The following is a 19247-nucleotide window of genomic DNA, read 5'->3' on the forward strand; positions in this document are numbered from 1 at the left end:
GAAATTCGCTCCATCGAACAGCCAGCTCTCGACTTGGGAAACGTTCGCGGCCAGACAAACGTCAAAACTCGCCGGAACGAAGCAAAGGTGCCTTTCAAGTCCTGCCCTCAACGTACACACAATACGGGAGACGAACGCTGCAAGTGGTGTGGTGGTGTGCGTGACCACACGAAGACACAGTGTACCGCGATAGACAAGACGTGCAACCAGTGTGGGAAAAAGGGCCACTACACCCGTGTCTGCATGTCTAAGCCAAAGGACGAGACCTCGAGTATCCGACAACGACCAAAAGATCTCGGAGAGCTATATCTGGGCGAAATCAAAGTGGGAGTGAACACGCCGTGGAGGATTACTACTACCGTGAACAACTTGCCTTTTACCTTCAAGGTCGACACAGGCGCGGATGTGACTACAATCGCACACGACCAGTACGACAGAACCGTCATGGGACCCATCAAGTCAGCGCAACAGCTGTTGATAGGCCCAGGGCAGACAGCGATAGCCACTGTTGGCTACATCGATGCAACAGTCACCTGGCGCAACACTGAAGTCCGAGAAGCAGTCTTCATCTTCAAATGATTAAAAGAATCGCTGCTCAGTCGACCAGCTATAGAATCACCAGGGATTCTACAGCACTCTCTTGAGCTAGACGAAACCCTCGCACAATCAACTGATGTCCCCAACTTCATGACTCCAAGCCCAAAGCTAACGTCTGGGCTTGGAGTCATGAAGACTGAGTACCGCATCAAAGTCAAAAAGGATGCTGAGCCATACGCAGTCAGTTATCCTAGGCACGTGCCTCTTCCACTGCTTCCACTTGTGAAGAAAGAACTAGAAAGGATGGAAGACTTGGGAATCACCGAGAAGATCGAGCGAGCAACCAAGTGGTGTTTTCCAATGGTTGTCGCGCGAAAAAAGAACAATGAGCTGCGCATCTGCGTGGACTATGGTCAATTCAACCAACAAATAATACGCGAACGTGTGCTCATGCCTACGGTGGACGAGTGTCTTGCAAAATTAGCAGGTGCAACAGTTTTCAGCCGCCTAAATGCACGAGCAGGGTACTGGCAGGTGCCACTGTCCAAGGACTCGCGAATACACAACCTTCATCACACCAGTTGGCAGGTTCCAGTTTCTGAGGCTTCCCTTCGAAATCGCCACAGCGCCAGAGTTCTACCAACGAGAAATGCTCCATGTGCTCGAAGGACTAGATGGTGTGAGTTGTCTACAAGATGACATCATTGTCTCAGGAAAGACAACTGAGGAACACGACACCAACCTACTGCTGGTACTGAGGAAGCTGGAAGATGCAGGTGTTACCCTCAACATCGACAAGTGCTCCTTTCAACAAACAGAAGTAACATTCTTAGGACACGTCGTAAACTCAACAGGAGTCAGCGACTACCCGAAAAGGTCAGGGCCATAGTCCAGCTCGACCCACCATGTGATGTGTCAGAAGTCCGGTCTTTATTGGGCTCCGCAAACCACCTAGCGAAATGTCTTCCAGAGCTAGCAGACTTTACGAATCCTCTCAGACTTGCTCCACCAAGACGCCGACTGGCACTGGGGCCCAGCACAGCAGCAGAGTTTTGACAAACTCAAGCAAGCTTAAAGCAGGACGCCGATTCTTACTCACTACGATGCTCAGTCTCCTCACACAGTGTCTGTGGATTCTTCCTCATATGATCTTGGGGCTGTACTTCTACAGCAGTCGCACGAAAAGCTCCTACCTGTGGCATATGCATCACGCTCCCTTACGTATACAGAACAAAGATATGCCCAAATCGAAAAGGAGGCACTGGTAATCACATGGGCTTGCGAACATTTCCACAAATACCTGCTGGGATAAACCTTTCACGTGGAAACAGACCACAAGCCGTTAATACCGCTGCTGACGACTAAACGACTTGACGAGCTGAGTCCTCGCCTTCAACGTTTCAGGACGCGCCTTTTGGAGTACGACTACACCATGTCCCACACTCCCGGCAAAAAGCTGTACACAGCTGACCTTCTGTCCCGGAAGCCATCTGGGAAACCAGCAGACAAAAAAAAGTACTCTCGAGAGTGCAGTGCGCGAGTTTGAAGAATTAGCACTTGAACAGCTCCTTGCTTGAAACCAAATGCTGGACAGAGTCAGGGCAAGCATCCAGTCAGACGAAACACTTTCCAGGGTGGTTACCTTCTGCACTACATCATGGCCAACTCTGCATGGGCTGTCACCTGACCTGAAAAGGTACGTCGACGTGGCTAGTGTGATTTCGCTCGTTTATGGTCTGCTATTCAAAGGCGACAGAATAATCATTCTGCCAGACATCAGAGTAGAGGTTCTGGAAAAACTCCATGCAGGCCACTTGGGCACAACGAGGTGCCGAGCGAGGGCAAGAGAATGCATATGGTGGCCAGGCATAGGCAAGCACATTGATGACTACGTGGAAAAGTGTCCAACTTGCAGAGAGCACAGAAAGCCAGAAACAGAACCCCTGCTTCTAACCCCATTGCCAGCACACCCTTGGGACACAGTCAGCATGGATCTGTTCACGCTAGAGGGGAAAGAGTATGTTGTAGCAGTAGACTACTACTCCCGATTTTTCGAGCTAGAACAGCTGCCGAGGACAGCTACAAAAAACATAGCCCTAGTCTTGGAGCCAATGTTTGCACGGTATGGTGTTCCACGGAGAATACGCACAGACAACGGGCCGCAGTTCACTTCCACAGAGTTCAAAGAACTAGTGCATCACTGGGGAGCCTCACACACAACCTCAAGCCCTTACTACCCGCAGAGCAACAGTATGGCTGAGAGGGCTGTGCAGACAGCAAAGCAGCTTTTGAAGAAATCTTCCAACATACACGAAGCGCTGCTTGCCTACAGGGCCACACCCAGCAGGGAAGGGTTTTCACCAGGATAACTCTTAATGGGTCGTCGTCTGAACACGACAGTACCAACCACTTCGAAGCTGCTAGCCCCAAAGTGGGACGACAGCGAATTCGGACAAAATAATGAAGCCTACAAAGCTCGTGCAAGACTATCATACGACACCCGGCACAAGGTACGGAGCCGAGAGCGCTTACCACCAGGCACAGCGGTGCGCATCCTCGCTGAAGCTGCATCACACGGCGTGGTAACACAGCCAACATCAGAACCAAGGTCCTAAGTTGTACAAACCGACAGAGGACAAGCAAGACGTACAGCAAGACACCTGCAACCGTTGCAGGACACGAGAACCACAAGAAGTGGACGTGTTTGTAAGCGACCAGAACGCCTGGACCTGTGAGATCAACCCTTTCAAGAAAGGGGGGAGTTGTGGGCGCCACTGACGACAGCGCCCCAAGCGGCAAGCTAACCAGGCGGACCGCCGGGAGACCCCGGCATGGGCGACCGCGTCAAGGAGAGCAAACACGTGCGCCATTACCTGATGTATAAATAAACAGTTTTGATTGTTATGCCGGCTACGTCTACCACAGGTAGGAAGTATTCCTGCGGCAAATCGTGTGACTGAAGTCAAGAACATATGCTGCATAAGCGCAGCAGAAAAGGCAGTACCTCGGTCCGTAATCATACCCTGAGGAGAACCGTGGCGTAGAACGGTTTGCAGCACAAACAATTTTTAAATGTATCACTTCTTTAAATGTATCACGTGAGCTTCCACTGCTCGACGACGCGTTATTCCATTGTTCCAACGGTATAATGTCCCGTGACCACCGTCTTTTGCGACAAACACTGCAAATATTGTGAAAATGAACAAGCGCGCATTTAACGACCGCCGTTCCCATCGCTTCTGTGGAGCAATGGATTAACACTACATATCTCAGCAATGAAACGTTTGTTAGAATCCTCTGAGACAATTTGTTAAACTATTTTTCTTAATTCGTGACGTTAAAATGAGTTACTAAGCTATCTCCTGGAGTGTGTTTTACTTTAGGTTGCATTATGCAATGATTTTGATGCTTAGTAGGCACAAACCCAGCTATGAAGAGAGCCAAAGTTACACGGTATAGGCATGACAACGGTTACACTATACAATTACCTTATTACCTTCACCGTAATCATTTGTTGCTTTCAGTGAGTGCGTTCAAAGACATCTCTCAGAGGCAACCGCCGTTTAACTCGCTGAGAGACAACCAGTGACGAAAAAGAAGGTGGGGATGCTACCCTTGAGAAAACTGAAATACCTTTTGCTCGCTTAGGATTGCCATTTGCAGTTCCTGTCCTCCTCTCCTTTGGGGCAACCGTCAAAGGGTATGCCCTAAAATCGGTGCGTGAGTTACTTCACAATTATGATATTGCTACTGGAAGATTTGTGTGTTAGCGCTGATCAGTCTGAATTGTACTTTTTTTTTCTTTTTATTATTATTTTACAATTTATTTCCTTTTTTCTTGTTTTCTATTACTATCGCCTCAAAATTCCTAGTTATTTCAGCAACACTAACTCCTAATTAATATGTTATCTATCATGCAGTCAAATCGACATTATCAATTATATTATGTCATGTCACCTACACTGAATTATGGCCAATCCCCCTCTGTGAGTATGTGCCATTATAACGAAGGAGAAGAAGAAGACGAAGTGCGCCTCGGCGATGCTGCCCTGCAGGACGAAGATGAGAAAGAATAGTCCGCTCAAGGCTATTGATCTATCGTGATGTATAGGTATATGTATATATTTTATTGTCATATCAGATAGCATAATACTGTATTTCGGCTGGATACATGCGCGGCCAATCCCCATCGTGGGGCCATTATCTAAGGACAAAACAACCTTGCTACGTGAAAGAACTGCGTTTGTTAGGCAGGCTCTTCCGAATAATGCGAACCAACCCCTGTGCGTAATTGGCTCTTACGCCTCAGCATCGCAAGAAGCTGTAGCTACTTGTTTTTGTACACTGCGCGTAGCATGGGTGACATCTATAAATACCACGCATTTGAAATTAACGACCTTGTATGCTCTTGAAACCGCCTCTCGTCATTGCTTAACAATAACTAATTGGAGACGACCGTCGATTTGGTCGCAATAAATTAGTTGAACAAAAGAAACTGGGGCAAATAGACGTGTCATCGTGTTTGAACAGCTGCAAATCTGTGCCAATCGAAATAATAAAACACGCATCAGATGGAGCAGAAAAAAAAACACTGCCAGAGCTCGGTCCCATAATTTGCTTCGCCAGGTTGCTTTGCACGACCAGAGAGCTAAGGCGACGATGCCTTCTCAAGCACTATGATCAGCTTGTATTCTAGTCGCCTTTGCCCGATCTTCTCCGTGCTTCTCCTAGGTCGTTTTACGCTGACTTGTCAACGGTGACATCATGCTGTCAAAGATTTTGCCGCGGGTTACTGAGAATACCCACACGTGTTTTTGCTGTCGGACGTCAAGTGTAGACCACACTAAGTACAATCCAGAAACATGGCATGGTGTTGCATATGTTGCATATATAGAATTCTTTTATTAGACCCCATTTGTCAACTATGGGAATATCACTATGCAATGGTATTGCCACCTTAGAAATTTAGAGAATGAAGTCGAAATCAGTTGTCTCCGTCTATGCAGTTTTTAGGGTGTGCGACATTCATTGCACCGGTTTTACGGTGGATAATGCGCTAGCATGAGAACCCCAGCTGGAAGAAAAGGCTGCGCCTGGCGGTTAAGTGTTGCGTATACGGAACGGCGATATGCCACATGCTACGTGTCAGGTTTGGCGAGCGGCGCAGTAGACGTAAAGAAAACCCGGATTTGCTCATGCAGGGTAGCGGAAGGCTGCGACAGGAAGTGTCCAAATGGCTGCGAAATTTATTGTCACTGATGAAGACCATGGGTAAAAAAAAAATAAATTAAATGAGAATGGCACCACGAAAGCGAAAATGATGAAGGATTAATTCTATGAATGACTCGTTAAAATGCAAGGCGTATCTTCTGAGAGGCATGGTTAAATGGATTGAGCAAACAGCATCTGTTGAGAAAATACCGGAAGGCGTACAAACCAAAACGGGGGAACATGTAAGCTGCGAAGTTATGGGTATGACAAGACAACGTTACTCTTTGCCGGATCTCCTTGCGGATCATAGTACCCGTACATCTAATTTGCTAGTCGCTTAATAACGAATATTTAATTTTTACCTTAATATCCTACACATACTCATTAGTATACATTCATTAACTACAACATCATATGAAAGACCACAGCCCATTTAACAAATCTATACAAATGTTCCTGCATGGCTTAGTAACAGTTGGTGTACGTAGGGAGCAAAGGACCTGCAGGTCACGATTACAATCTAACCAACCTATCTCAAAGGCGAAGAGAGTGATTGCAGCGTCTACTGGCGCAGCCATGTCATGTTACTTTATGACGTCATTAAACGCGGTGACCTGCCGATGCGCGGCGATGTTACGTTTTGAAGTAACACCCGTAATTTTTGTCTCACAATGCAGGTGCCGAATATCCAGAGTATGAGGCCGTTAAAGCTATTGCGGTGAAACATTAAGATAATAGTAAAGTCAGGAGAAGAAAATATAAAAGTAAGACGTTAATTAAAGCGGGTGCGGGTTCATTAAAACTTTTCTGCGGGGCAGAGAGTATATATGCCGCTGTTAAGTGTGCGCCTGTTTAAGCTTAGCTGAAGGAGGAGGAGGAAGATGAGGAGAAAAGGCAGGGAGTTTGACCCGTAAAAGGAACCGGTTTGCTACCCTGCACTGGGGGAAAGGGGTGAGTGGATATAAAAGTTGTGAGAGAGGGATGGTTGAAGTTAGTACAGTCGCATCACAGACGTGCCACATCACATCACGTCACTGTCATATCACTTAACATAGCAGCAAACTCATAGTCTATCGATTAGGCCTGTGCTTTTCATAAAGTGGAGCAGTGTCTGGGAGGCCTTCACCGGAGACGATCGCCGTGGCCAGGGACCTAAAAATCTCAATTTCAGTCAATGGGCGTCCATCTAGATGCTCCAGCGCACCGCACAGACACTGCCTTTCCTCACTGTATATGGGGCACTCACAAATAATGTGGCCTATAGACTCGTCGCACCCACAGTTTGTACATGCAGGGCTGTTTGCCATGCCTATCATATGTCCCGACGTTACAGTACATGACTTACGCAGGGACATCACTGCACAACTCATCGAGGACTACCTGGATATGTTCGAGGCTCCCGAGATGCAGCTCTGGTTTCGGAGCACGGGCGCGCAGCGGTTCACCGAGTGCATGACGTTTCAGTGTGCATACGCGTACATGCATCCCCATTCGAATGCGTGGCCCTCGGTCCAGCTATGGGATTGGGTGCTGGCGGTGGTCAAGTTCCAGCTCTACTGGCCAGCAATTAGGGTATGCTTGCCAAAACTCTCGGCACTACTGTTTTGATGCGAAGTAACTAATTCGGAAATAAGGTCAATTGATTGGTTTATCTAAAACATCTTTAATTACACAGCCTTGTAGAAAACGTGGGTGGTCTGCATAGTCCGGTAGTCCAATGGATATTGCTGCCGCGCTGGTCCCCCCCTCCCCCCCACCAGCCAATGCTGACGGTGAGGATCATTGCTGAGCAGATTAGCCTCACACTGCTCTTATGATGGGTGTGGAATGGGGTCAACGATGGGATTAAATTGGATGCCCACACCATGTGACACTCGTTAGCTACCTCTCCATAGTGTGGGGCGGAGAGTACAGTGTAGGCTACCAATGGTGTAACCTAGCTGACTTTGGCTATGATTTTGGTTGTAGTCGCCTGAGGGCGCTCTGTTCTAGCTTATTAAGGAATTTATGTGGTGTTGGGTAGACTTTCCTGGCTATTCTGCATGGCGTGATATAGCAGACTTCCTGCAATGAAGCTGAAAATCTCCGCTTCATCTTGTACAAAGGTTCGTTTACAGTGGTTGTTCTTTTCGCGTAGGAGTTATTTCGCGTCATAAAATTGGCGGGTGGTTTAGTTTGCGGCGAGACATGAATTATAATGCGTGAGCATATTTATTCTTATTTTTGTATGGCTAATCTTGACTTTCCATGTTTTTGCGCAATCTGAACTTGCTTACTGCTGTGCACTTAACTTATAATGTGCGCTTCGCAAGTGGGCAAGAGCGATGCAGGTAGAAAGACCCGCCTTAACCAAGCTACACAAAGAGTCTGTAGCGCCCAGGAGAACTGTGTACGACGCGAATTTTTAAGGACCTCAATATGTTGAGTTCTCATCTCGGAAGAGTTTCTCCAATTGGCAGCTCCTGCAAATTCGCGCGTGACATGTGATCTCGTGACGTCACACTACCCACCGGTCAATCAGTGCTTGGACGTATATCACCTGACAACTACCACCTGTCAGAATTAGGCTTATAAGGAGAACGTAGCGGACAGACGGATGGACGGACGGCACTGAAATGTTTTGTGCTAGCGCACTAGAATGAACAAGATCTCCAAACAAATGTCGCGCTTCTTTGTATCAGATAACAAAAGCCAGAAGAAAGAACATCATCTATTTCAAAGCGAGTTTCGAAACATTCAACGGGTCATAAAGAGGTTTCAGTGTTTAAGTATTCATGCTGGTCAAAACTATGCTTTTTCGTCGTCTCATTGAACAGCCGCCGGTCATTGGTTATCGGTTAATAAGAAACAAAAATCAAACATAAGACATGTACAGCATTGGTAAAATTTGATGGTGTGGCGTCAGAGGTGCTAATAAAGGAGTAGTAGACCTGAAGTACTGTATCAACTCAAGACAGCAAGATCAGATAACCTGTTGCCACTACATTGTTGTGTCTCCTCTTGTCTTGTGTCGATGCGGTTGTTGTGTATTTTGTATGTCTCCTAACGTTGACATAGGAGTCTTCGGAGAAATAAGGACCATGCCCCGAAGTCCGGATTTAAAGGTGACTTGTTGCTCGTTTCTTTAGACTTTAACAAATGGCCAGAATCTTTAATTTTTCTCCGTTTTACCCACTCCTGTTTTGCTTGTAAGAAGTGACTCTCGAGTGGCCATCTATTTAAATCTTGTTCACGTGGTGTAAACTGTCGAAGCAGAGTGGCGGGCTAATTATCAGTATGTAACGCGTTGATGTAATCAGAGTTTTCATCTTGTGAAATTCGCCACCAGATTTCGAGCCGGTTAAATTTTTAGAGCTCCTACTGTCGAAGTACGTCTGGTAAAATGGAGCGATTTTTGGGAAAAACACCTATTTGCCGAACTTACTAACGACCTGTGCTTCTCACCCAAATATTTATCGCGCCCAGTCAGTGAACATTGACCCAGACAAGGCGCTAAAAGATCTTGTCTTGCTGCACCGAGCACTGGAGTCGAGAATGTTCGAAAGGCAAGCTAGGTCACAGGCTTTCCTTGGAACTGATAGATTTTCAAACTATGGCTTTCTGTGAACTCCTCTTCTGCAAACAGGAGTCCAACCCTGGTGAAGATACCGTGAAACTTTGTTAAGAATCTGCGCCAAGCTTTGTCAGTGATGCTAACAATAGTAGAAAAGTGTTTTCGTACTAATGAAAAGGTTTTGTTAAGGAATGGACTTCATCCTTCACGAGTTTCATCTAAAACTGCGCAGCAGGTTCGGTTAAGCAACACCAGCTTTAACATCTGAGTCAGGAAAAAGAGCATGCTATTGAAGTGGAATGCAAAAGATCTGCTGTAAAGTTTTCTAGTGAGGCAACCATCTTCAATGCCGAAATTCCAGAGTATTACGCAACATTATATGTCGGACACTTCAAGAATGTAAACGCTATCGGCAAATGAAAACCTCAAGGCGCTGGAATTGTATGCACCCGCCTGTCTTTTGTTACCGGTGTCAATATACGACAAGGATCCCTAAGCTTTTTTAAGAGCAGGCGTGATATCGCTTTAACACAGCCTTTCCGTTCCGTGAAATTATTTAATTGAGAGACTCGCACAGAGATGGTCAAACCTGAAGTTGATGTTCTATGTAGCCCAAAGTACAAGGTAATCTATACATGTGACGCGGTTAGAAAAAGCCACATGCTAGATCTTGATTAGGCTCACCTTGCAATAACTAACAAAATTGTTAATTTTTTTTTTTATATGGTTTGGCTTTGAGGAAAAAGGAGGCGCAGGGTCGGCCTCCCTTGCTCGTGGACGGCTATTCTTACAATGAGCGACATATATGGAGAGGGTTATACCATCGTTCGAACCCCTTTATATGGGTTATAACATTATGTATGGGTTATACCATTGTTTAAAACCGCAATTGCCATCTAGCTTCCTATTTGACTAGCAGATGAAGTTTAATGGGAAACTGAACGGCATTACATCAGCCTGAACACTGCGCAAAGAACGGATGCATCACAACTTTGATGTGAAATCACGCGCATATTTTTCGAACTCGCTCTCTCAATTTTGGGTTACGGGAACAGCAATGGTGACGGTGACGCCTTTCAGAGCGAATGAGCTGGATATGAATCCCGTAAAGAACACAATCATATAGCGGGTCTTCAGTCACGTAACGTGTTTGATAACCATGTAGAGAAACACACTGTTGCTGAAATATTTCAGTGCCATTTTATGGGTTCGCACAACATTGGCCCTCAGGAACATGTGCAGCGTGAAGTTCATTATGCCGCACAATCTCAGGCCAGACATATGATGCACAAACTGATGACTAGGAGCTGAACGAAGCGGTATTTCAATCTGTTACCATGAATTGTGGGTGGAAGATGGTTCTTCGTCATTAACTTGCATTCCATGACAATTTTAGCGCCTGATGAAACCTGGTGGTTATAGGGCGAGGTTCAGGTGTGACAGCCACTTTTCAGTCTGTAGTACTGCGTTGAACTCTCGCTTAGACTTATCTCTCTAAGGATATAAAAAATGAATGATAAGCATCCACGTTTTATAAAATCATCTAGCTATTCAACAGTTTGGAAGCACATGTCAAAAAGACCTGCAAGGCCTGGTGCCGACATATGCTCGCTTTTCATAGCGCAGGTTTCCAGGAGCCGCACTCTATAATTTCGTTCGAAGTAGATATCTATTTTCCACCTTATTTGGAGCGATGGCAGCGCGAGGAGAGCACCGTACGAAAGAATCATGTGGCCAGCCATGATATTCACAAGGTAGCGGCTAAAGATGTCCATGATAGTCGTCATTGACTGCGCTATGCAGCCAATGGTGAGGTGCTTTAAAGTCGCAGAGGCATCAGAACATGTTAGAGACTAGTGCAAGAGAACCAATGGGTAAAATGTGTAAAATTGATAATGGATCCATGATGGAAACGGCACCAAAGAAATGCTGAATATACGTGGAACGTTGCTGACGATCTATTCTCAAACTTTCGTTTCACTGTATACCTGTCCGCGGCTTTACCACTGTATAGCGACAATCGGAATGACAAATCTTAGGTATATCTCTACTCAAGGCAGGATCGCTTGTAACAAACCGATATTAAGCCAGGCGATGATTACGAGTGACGATACAACCCTTTTATCCCCAATGATTTCAGACCTGTGGATTCGAGCCATCTCGCAAGTGGCCGCTTATTACACGTGTATTACTGTTGCTTAGCTTTTAGAATTCGTGTGTTCTTAGAATAATCTGGCGAGCCATGCGCGGCAGTCGTTTTATTTTTACGTTGCATATATATATATTTTTTTAAATTGCATATCTTCACAAGACTGCGGTGGACGTATTAGCGCTCTTTCTTGCCGAAGATAAATTACGTCTAGTTTTTGTAAACATTACCCGGTCACTTCACGTTTTTTTTATAATTAGGAATAATATGTTATTCAATGAAAATAAATAGATTATTAGTATTTAGTAATATAGCATTAAAAGCTCTGTTGTGCAGAAAGTCCAGTCCAGTCCTTTTTTTATCGCAGTGAGCGAGAAGGCATGAGCATTCTTCTGGCAGGTGGCAATTTCCAGGGGATATGGGAATTAAAGCACCGATTGGTTAGCAGGCTGTATGACGTGACGACACCACTCGATAATTTTTCTAGCGCACCATGCCAATTCCGGTAGACCCTTTCAGATGAAAATCGTAGTCGGCCGCGACTTACGCACACCGAGCAAGTCACATTTACCTTTGCGACATTGGCCGTTCGTACGACTTAGTCAAACCGGAGCATTTGCAGCATATGTCAGGCAGTCATTAGCACAATGCGGTAGGTTACCACGCTATACTACAGATTATGTGTCAGATAATCAATACGCGAACGAGGCGGTTTATAACTAAGAGCTAGTGGGCCGAATTTGTATTTGGGCTAACCAGGCTTAATCGGCCGCCATTTTCGTGCGGTACTTCGCCGTGTAACATACAAATTTATATTGCATATTGAATTTTTTCCTGCAAGAAAGTGACAATATACGACCGTGATAATTAACAGACCCAGCACTGCGTTTATCATAAGTAGGCTGTGTGCTTCATCGTTATTCTCTGTGAGAAAAATTGGCGGCCGTGTTTCGGTGTGTATGCCTCTCTGCGAACTGCACAATAGAAGTGCTAAAAGTGCTGATCAGGGAGTTTAAAACGCAGAGGTTGTTCTTTTTTCAAGACCTAGTAGTTATATAGAACGCGGAACTAATTCCGGCGTTAGTTTTGGTATCTCTTCCTAAGAGCAGAGACTGTTGATCCTTTTGCCCATTAGCTCTGCGGCATCTGAACATGATTGGATGTTGATAAAAAACAAAACTTTTTTTTTCAACACGTCGACCAATGCATTTTGCTTCTAATGATTAAACATTCCTGCTATCAAGTCAGCTACCAGAGGTAGTTGATGGAATGTGCCCAGTGAGTCTTTGGAGGTATAATTAAAGTCTGGGCACGGTTGTTTGGAAAATATGCTAGCGGTACTGTTCGGATAACCCCCTCAGTATTTCAGTGCCGACAACAGGATATCAGTTGCAAAGTTTCTTGTGACCTTTTCTAGTCGACAGACCTCAATGTATCCAGAGACAGTTTTATTCTTTGAGATATCGTTTTTTTTTTTTCACCAGCAGGCGATTATCTGTGTTTTGCAGTACAAGCTGCGAATGCAAAGCCTAGCTTGAAGGTCACGCGTTCATATTTAAGCACAGATAATATAATACTACTACTAATAAAAATATTTCGCCGCATATTTAAATTCAATGGATCACAGTATCTTATTGCAAACATTCAACCGTTATGGCATTCGCGGCCAGGCTTTACAACTAATACAGTCCTACGTATCCCAGAGAAAGCAAGTGATTCATTTAATGTCTTTTCTGCTGTTAAATGTATCTTTTCTGATGTACCACAAGGTAGGATACTTGGACCTCTCCTATTGAATGTATACTTTAATGACATCGTAAATATCAATCCCAATGTAAGATTTATCATTTACGCAGACGATGCTAGCATCTTTGTCACTGGGAAAGACTTATCAGAAATAATATCCAGATGTAATAATACCGTGACACTGGAAGCATGGACAATATCAAACTGCATGCGTGTAAATAATCAGGCAACTAAGTTAGTAATTTTCCAACCAGTGAACAATAGCATCGCGCCACATCAAGCAATAACACTACATCAGCAAAATAGAAATAGTACAGAGTTTCAAATGTCTCGGTGTAATGTTCTCCTCTCATAGGTTTTGGGACAATCTCATAACACTAGCTTGATAGGTCGAATTTGAAACATCAACTGTCAACGCGAAATAAATTGCTTCTGTACAACTCTCTTTTTAAATTTCATCTCAACTACTGTCGGCTAGTATGGGGGACCTTGATAGTATGGGGGAATATTGCGATTCTTTTTGATGTTATGCTTTATTGTGGTCTTAAATGTCGTACATTTGCTGTTGTTTTCATTGTAATAAGGGCATGATCTAAACGACGTGTATTACATTTCACCTGCGGATCTGATGTGTATCGATATGTTTTTTTTGATGTGGTGCTGTCTTGTTTCTGCCGAATAAAAAAAAAAGAAAAAAAAAACAGTGGCCGTGGGCCGGCCAAGCTGCCTGTGAGCAGCTTTTTTCCCGCCGCCCTGCCATCACATATGCTTGGTGGCAAATAAGCGATTATTGTTATTATTATTTGACTAGATACTTGATGTTAAGTTAAGTTAAATTGGTTCCCAGGAAGGGAAAGACGCAGTAACTGTCACACTTGCTCTGTGGACACCCGAACCGCGCCGTAAGGGAAGGGAGGAAGGTGGGAGTGAAAGTGGAAAGAGAGAAAGGGGAGCCGTAGTGGAGGGCTACGGAGTAATTTCGACCACCTGGGGATCTTTAACGTGCGCTGACATCGCACAGCACACGGACGCCACTTCGTTTCGCCTCCATCGAAATGCAGCCGCCGCGGTCGGGTTCGAACCCGGCAACTCCGGCACAGTAGTCGGGCGTCTTACCACTGCACCACCCCGGCGGGGCATTGATGTTGGCCACTATTTCTTTGTTTTTACCTTTGCTTTACATAGAGTTTTAGATTTAGGACGTTTTGTTACTGCCTGACCCTGCAAGTGAGAATTATCTATAATTGTTAGCTGAGTGTGTCCCCCCCCCCCCCCGTCCCCCCTCCCTTTGAAGCGATTCAGGAAGGCACCTGCAGCCCTGTATGGGTGAGTAATATTTAAAGTTTGATTGTCTCCCTGTGAGGCAGGGCGGGAAGCAGACGAAAGTGCATTTTCTGCTCGACTAACATGTACACTTCATTTCCGACTTATTCACGACATTAGGCGGTGAAAGAGAAGCACCGAAATCTTCAGAATTCCGGAAAGGACCGGCTGGACTCGTGCGAAGCGGTTCTTCGTCAGCGTGTTTTCCTCATGCACGTGGAAATGGTGAAGACTGCACTCCTCCATGGACGCTGTTCGGAAAGTCAGAAGTCGGATTCATCGCCGAAGCCTTCCAGATCCAGTGGGAAACGCTTGTTAAGTGACGCATAGGGTGTAGATTTCGACAACTATCGCTATAACTCCTTCAATGCCATCTCCTTGCTGGAAAGCTACTGATGAATAAGCGAAATATCTCAAACGTCATTCGCGCTACTGTGCGCACTGCTTAAGGTACAAGGGCAGCACTTTCTACTGCTGAAAATATCAGCACTGAAGGTTAATCATCAATGACACTGTAAAATACTTATAATGATACCTCGTTTTAATCTGAGGATTGATGTACTGGCACTGTCTCTGCCTTTAAGATTTGAATAAAAATAATGCTGGATTTTCAACGGTGGGATCACGCTGCTGGGGTTTACATCTGCACTGTTTCTCTTCTTTGTATCCCCTTCCATTTCTCTTGTGTAGGATACCCACGTGCAAAATAATATGGGCTGATTTTCGTAGCGCTTTTTTGGGGCGTCCCCTGTATATGTGTCATGTATTTGAAAAAAAAAAAAAAGAATATGCGCGCGACCTATACTCCATCACCGTAGTTCCTGGCAGTCTTGCAGCACTACCCCAAGCTGTGAGGAGTGTAGAAGCGACTTCTGACGTGCGCTGCGGAAGTTAGTGCCAGTCGGCCATGTTGGCAATAGTTAAGGGTGTTTTCAAGTGCACAGTTGTGAAAAGTTAATTGAAATTGAGCCTTAACGTGTGCCCTCGTTGCACACGCCACTTCCTGAGTTTAGCTTTCGGGAGCCTTATGAACGGTGAAATCATATTGATGCCAGTGTGATGCAGACAAGGAAGAGAAGCAGAAGACGACGAAGTGGTGCGCTTCTCAGCATGACGTCTCATTTTGGAGGGAAGTATTTGTTCCTACTGAGCTTTTCACTGCGTTCGATATTCATAAACAGCGCATCGGGCTTCTATTTTGGCCACCTTTCCCCTACAGCAGCATGCATGAGGTTTGGTTTGGTTTGAATTGAATTGGTTCACAGGAAGGGAAAGGCGCAGTAACTGTCACACTTGCTCTGTGGACACCCGAACCGCGCCGAAGGGAAGGGAGGAAGGTGGGAATGAAAGTTTATTTCCCACAGTAGGGGTCCTGGAGGTCACTCGGCTAGGCGCCAGGTGTAGAGGGCAGCTCCCACGTCGGCACAGAGAGCCCGAAGCTCTCCGCCGCCGCGCTGGCCTCCTGGACAGCCCGAAGCTGATCATGTAGGGAAGCACTTTTTAAAGCTTTGTCCCAACGTTCCTTGTTCTTGGCGTAGGCGTCGCTCGATGCACAACCACACAGCATATGGTTTAAGTTTACACGGTCACTGCACCGTTCACACACATGTTGTCCGTCGTAGTCTGGGTCGATGTGCTTCATGCGCCAGGGGTTGGGGTATGATTTCGTTTGGAGCAAGCGTAACGTGACTGATTGGCTGCGGGTTAATTTCTTATCCGGGAGGGGAAATGCTCGTCTGCCTAGATAAAAGTGCTTAGTGAGCTCGTTGTACGTGAATAATTGATCTCTGTACTCGATATGGGAGTAGCAGGGGAAACCGGAGGGACGCGGTCGTTGAGTCCTCGCGCCGCCTCGAGTGCGATCTCATTGAGATTCCGCAGGCCGCCCCCTAAGCTGCCCATGTGTGCCGGGAACCACACGATGGAGTGATCGGTGATGTTACTTCCGCCTAATATCCGTAGCATCGTCTTGTCTATCCCGCCCTTGGCGAAAGCTCGAGTGGCTGCTCTAGAATCGCTGTATACAGTTGTGAAGTCCGAGTCTTTTAGAGCTAGTGCTATCGCTGCTTGCTCAGCTACCTCAGGCTTCTTGGTGTAACGTGTGAGTGAGTTACGCGTACGCCCGTGTCCGTCGACTACTGCTACCGAGTAGGCATGCTTTCCCGGTATGTACGCTGCATCCACGAAAGCTGTCTGGTCGGGGAACTGTGCCGCGTCCGCAGCGAGGGCTTTGGCGCGGGCGAGCCTTCTTCCTTGATTGTGGATCGGGTGAACGTTTCTTGGGAAGGGGGAGACTTTGATTGCTTCTCGCACGACTTTAGGTAACTGCAGGACGTTGTCCTTTTCTACTATGGTGTTCAGGCCGAGCTTAACGAGAATCTCTCTGCCCGCTTTGATACTCGATAGGCGTGCAATCTGTGCCGTGTGCTGTGCCTCGATGATTTCGGCAAGGGTATTGTGCACTCCCAGCTGTAAGAGTAGTTCAGTGGAGGCATTATCGGGGAGCCCCAACGCTGTCTTGAAAGCTCGGCGTATGTGTACCTCAAGCCTTCTCTGATGTTCCTTTTTCCAGTTGAGCATTGCAGCCACGTATGTGATGTGACAGAGTACAAAAGCATGGACCATTTGAATAGCGTTGTCCTCGCTCAGTCCCCTGTGCCTATTCATGATGCGCCTAAACATCCGGATCGCGTTTGCAATCTTGATCGCGATGCTGTCAAGCATCGCCCAGTTGTGAATCGACCTTTTTATTTCCGTATGATGTATTAGTGCGCGTTAACAAAAATATGAAAAACCAGATGGCGCCACTAGGCGGCAATTATAGCCGCACTATCGTTTGCATACACTGCCGATATATGTGACAACCAGCGTAACGTCATGCAGAATGCTATTCCGAAACTTCCGAAATGCTCTGTCCACTTTTGGCGCGTACACCGCGTCCATTACTCTTTTGCAGCAATATCTGCAGGCCACGCACGAAATTGACACGCAGAAGGCAAGGCGCGTAGCTACACGTTTAACGCAATCTCATAATCGACTTACGAGTTCCTAGCTTCCTTACTGCTGCAAAGGTAGTTGTAGGATGTAGCGCATGTGAAGCCTTCCGCTACGTCACCTTTGTGACTTCTTTTTCACTCCCACTTTTTCCTTCTCTCATTTGGTGATTGAGGTCTCCCTGAGGGTGGGCAGTTCCGGCACTTTTAAGTCTTTACTATATCTTCAGATGTACAAGTGTCCTTCAGGATGATACGCCCGCGAATAAATTACCTAAAATCTTTGAAAACCAGTGATATCTCGGACGCTCGATACAACACACATTTTTCTTTGTTGCTTGCTTTGAGAACTGGCTGCACCCTATATCCCAATCCTCTAGTGGAGGCGCCATCGAGCTGGAACATAACAGAAGGCATGGACATCACCATCTTTCCCAGAAGCAAACTTCACGAGTAAGGATCGTATAACGAAACTCCGTACGAGTATATATGCAGTTGCGAAGGGGCGCATCCTGACTCGATTGTGATCCACGCTCGCAGCATCTTTTGTTGACCATTCAATGCGCATCCGAAAACTGAAACCTAAGCGGCTGGGATGCGCTGGAGTCTGGACAAGTCATTTTCAGCAGTGCTGGTACAAGCCAGTGTGCCGTGGGCAATACTAGTCGAAGAAGAGGAGCAAGAGCTGAGGTGAGCTGAGGTAAGAGAGAGAGAGAGAGAAAGAAAAAACTTTTAATGAGCATATAATCAGTAAATATTCGCAGGAGCTGGGTGGTCGGTGCCCCTATTCCAGGGCTCCGCTGGCAGCAGCTGACTTGCGGACTAGCTGGATAATCCAGGCTTGCTGGTCCAGGTTGTCGCTGGTCAGGGCCGCCTCCCACTGCTCGTGTGTCGGGCATGGCACTATTAACGTTGGGTCAGGTTTGTCCTGACATTCCCAAGAGATGTGAAAGAGTGTGGGGCTTGCACCGCACCAAGGACAGTAACTCGTGTATTTTGTTGGGATTATTTTATTTAAAATTTGAAGATTAGGGAATGTGTTGGTTTGTATTTTTCTCCAGTCTATAGCGTCCGAGGAAGGAAGGTGTTTGTGTGGTGGTGAGAAAGTTCTTCTTTCTAACCGTAGGTGTTCCAGCCTGTCGCCGTAGGGTCCTAGGAGAGGGGTGAGGTAGGGATGGGGATCCGCCCGGTTTGTGAGAGCTCGGGCTAGATCATTCGCTACCTCATTTCCTTCTAGGCCTTCGTGTCCAGGTGTCCATGTAATTGTGTGCGTCTGGGAGATGGAACGTAATATTGCACACGCTCTTTTGTGAGGTTTTCCGGCCAGGTAGTCCCTGCAGGCTGGTTGGGAGTCCGTCACTACGTGTGATGACTTATTTTGGTTGTCTTGTGTTTTTATGGTGATGGCTATTGCCAGTGATTCCGCTTCCGCAGGATCCTTGGCATAGATCGAAGCCTGAATAATTGGCCTCTTCTTGTGGTCAACTGCAGCTATTGTGAACTTGCCAGGTTCGCCGTAAGCCCCAATGTCCACGTAGACAACTTCCGCGTCTTTAGACAATTGTTTTTCCAATGATTTGACTCTGGCTTTCCTTCGACCCTTTTGTAACTCATGGTGCATGTGCTTGGGTATAGGGTTCACATAGATGTTGTTTCTTGTGGATGTCGGAATTTGTGATTTGTTCTCAGAATTTCTTAGTGCTTGCCATAGCCCTAGTTTTGACAGGATTTCCCT

The 19247-nt window shown here is 46.2% G+C and overlaps 1 protein-coding gene across 1 annotated transcript in view; it reads left to right on the top strand.

Annotated features, from left to right (window-relative positions):
• LOC146181341 (dehydrodolichyl diphosphate synthase complex subunit DHDDS-like) overlaps nt 1-15133 on the top strand; it is a 34810-nt gene extending 19677 nt beyond the window's left edge. The window contains exons 6-7 of the mRNA XM_084575769.1: nt 7098-7320; nt 14640-15133. Coding sequence (XP_084431895.1) covers nt 7098-7320; nt 14640-14849 — 433 coding nt within the window. The 3' untranslated portion in view covers nt 14850-15133. The remainder of the gene's footprint in view (nt 1-7097; nt 7321-14639) is intronic.
• Nucleotides 15134-19247: the final 4114 nt, after the last annotated feature.

This window comes from Amblyomma maculatum, chromosome 8, assembly GCF_055883805.1.
Source record: "Amblyomma maculatum isolate TAMU_Amacu chromosome 8, ASM5588380v1, whole genome shotgun sequence".
Classification (NCBI taxonomy): domain Eukaryota; kingdom Metazoa; phylum Arthropoda; class Arachnida; order Ixodida; family Ixodidae; genus Amblyomma; species Amblyomma maculatum.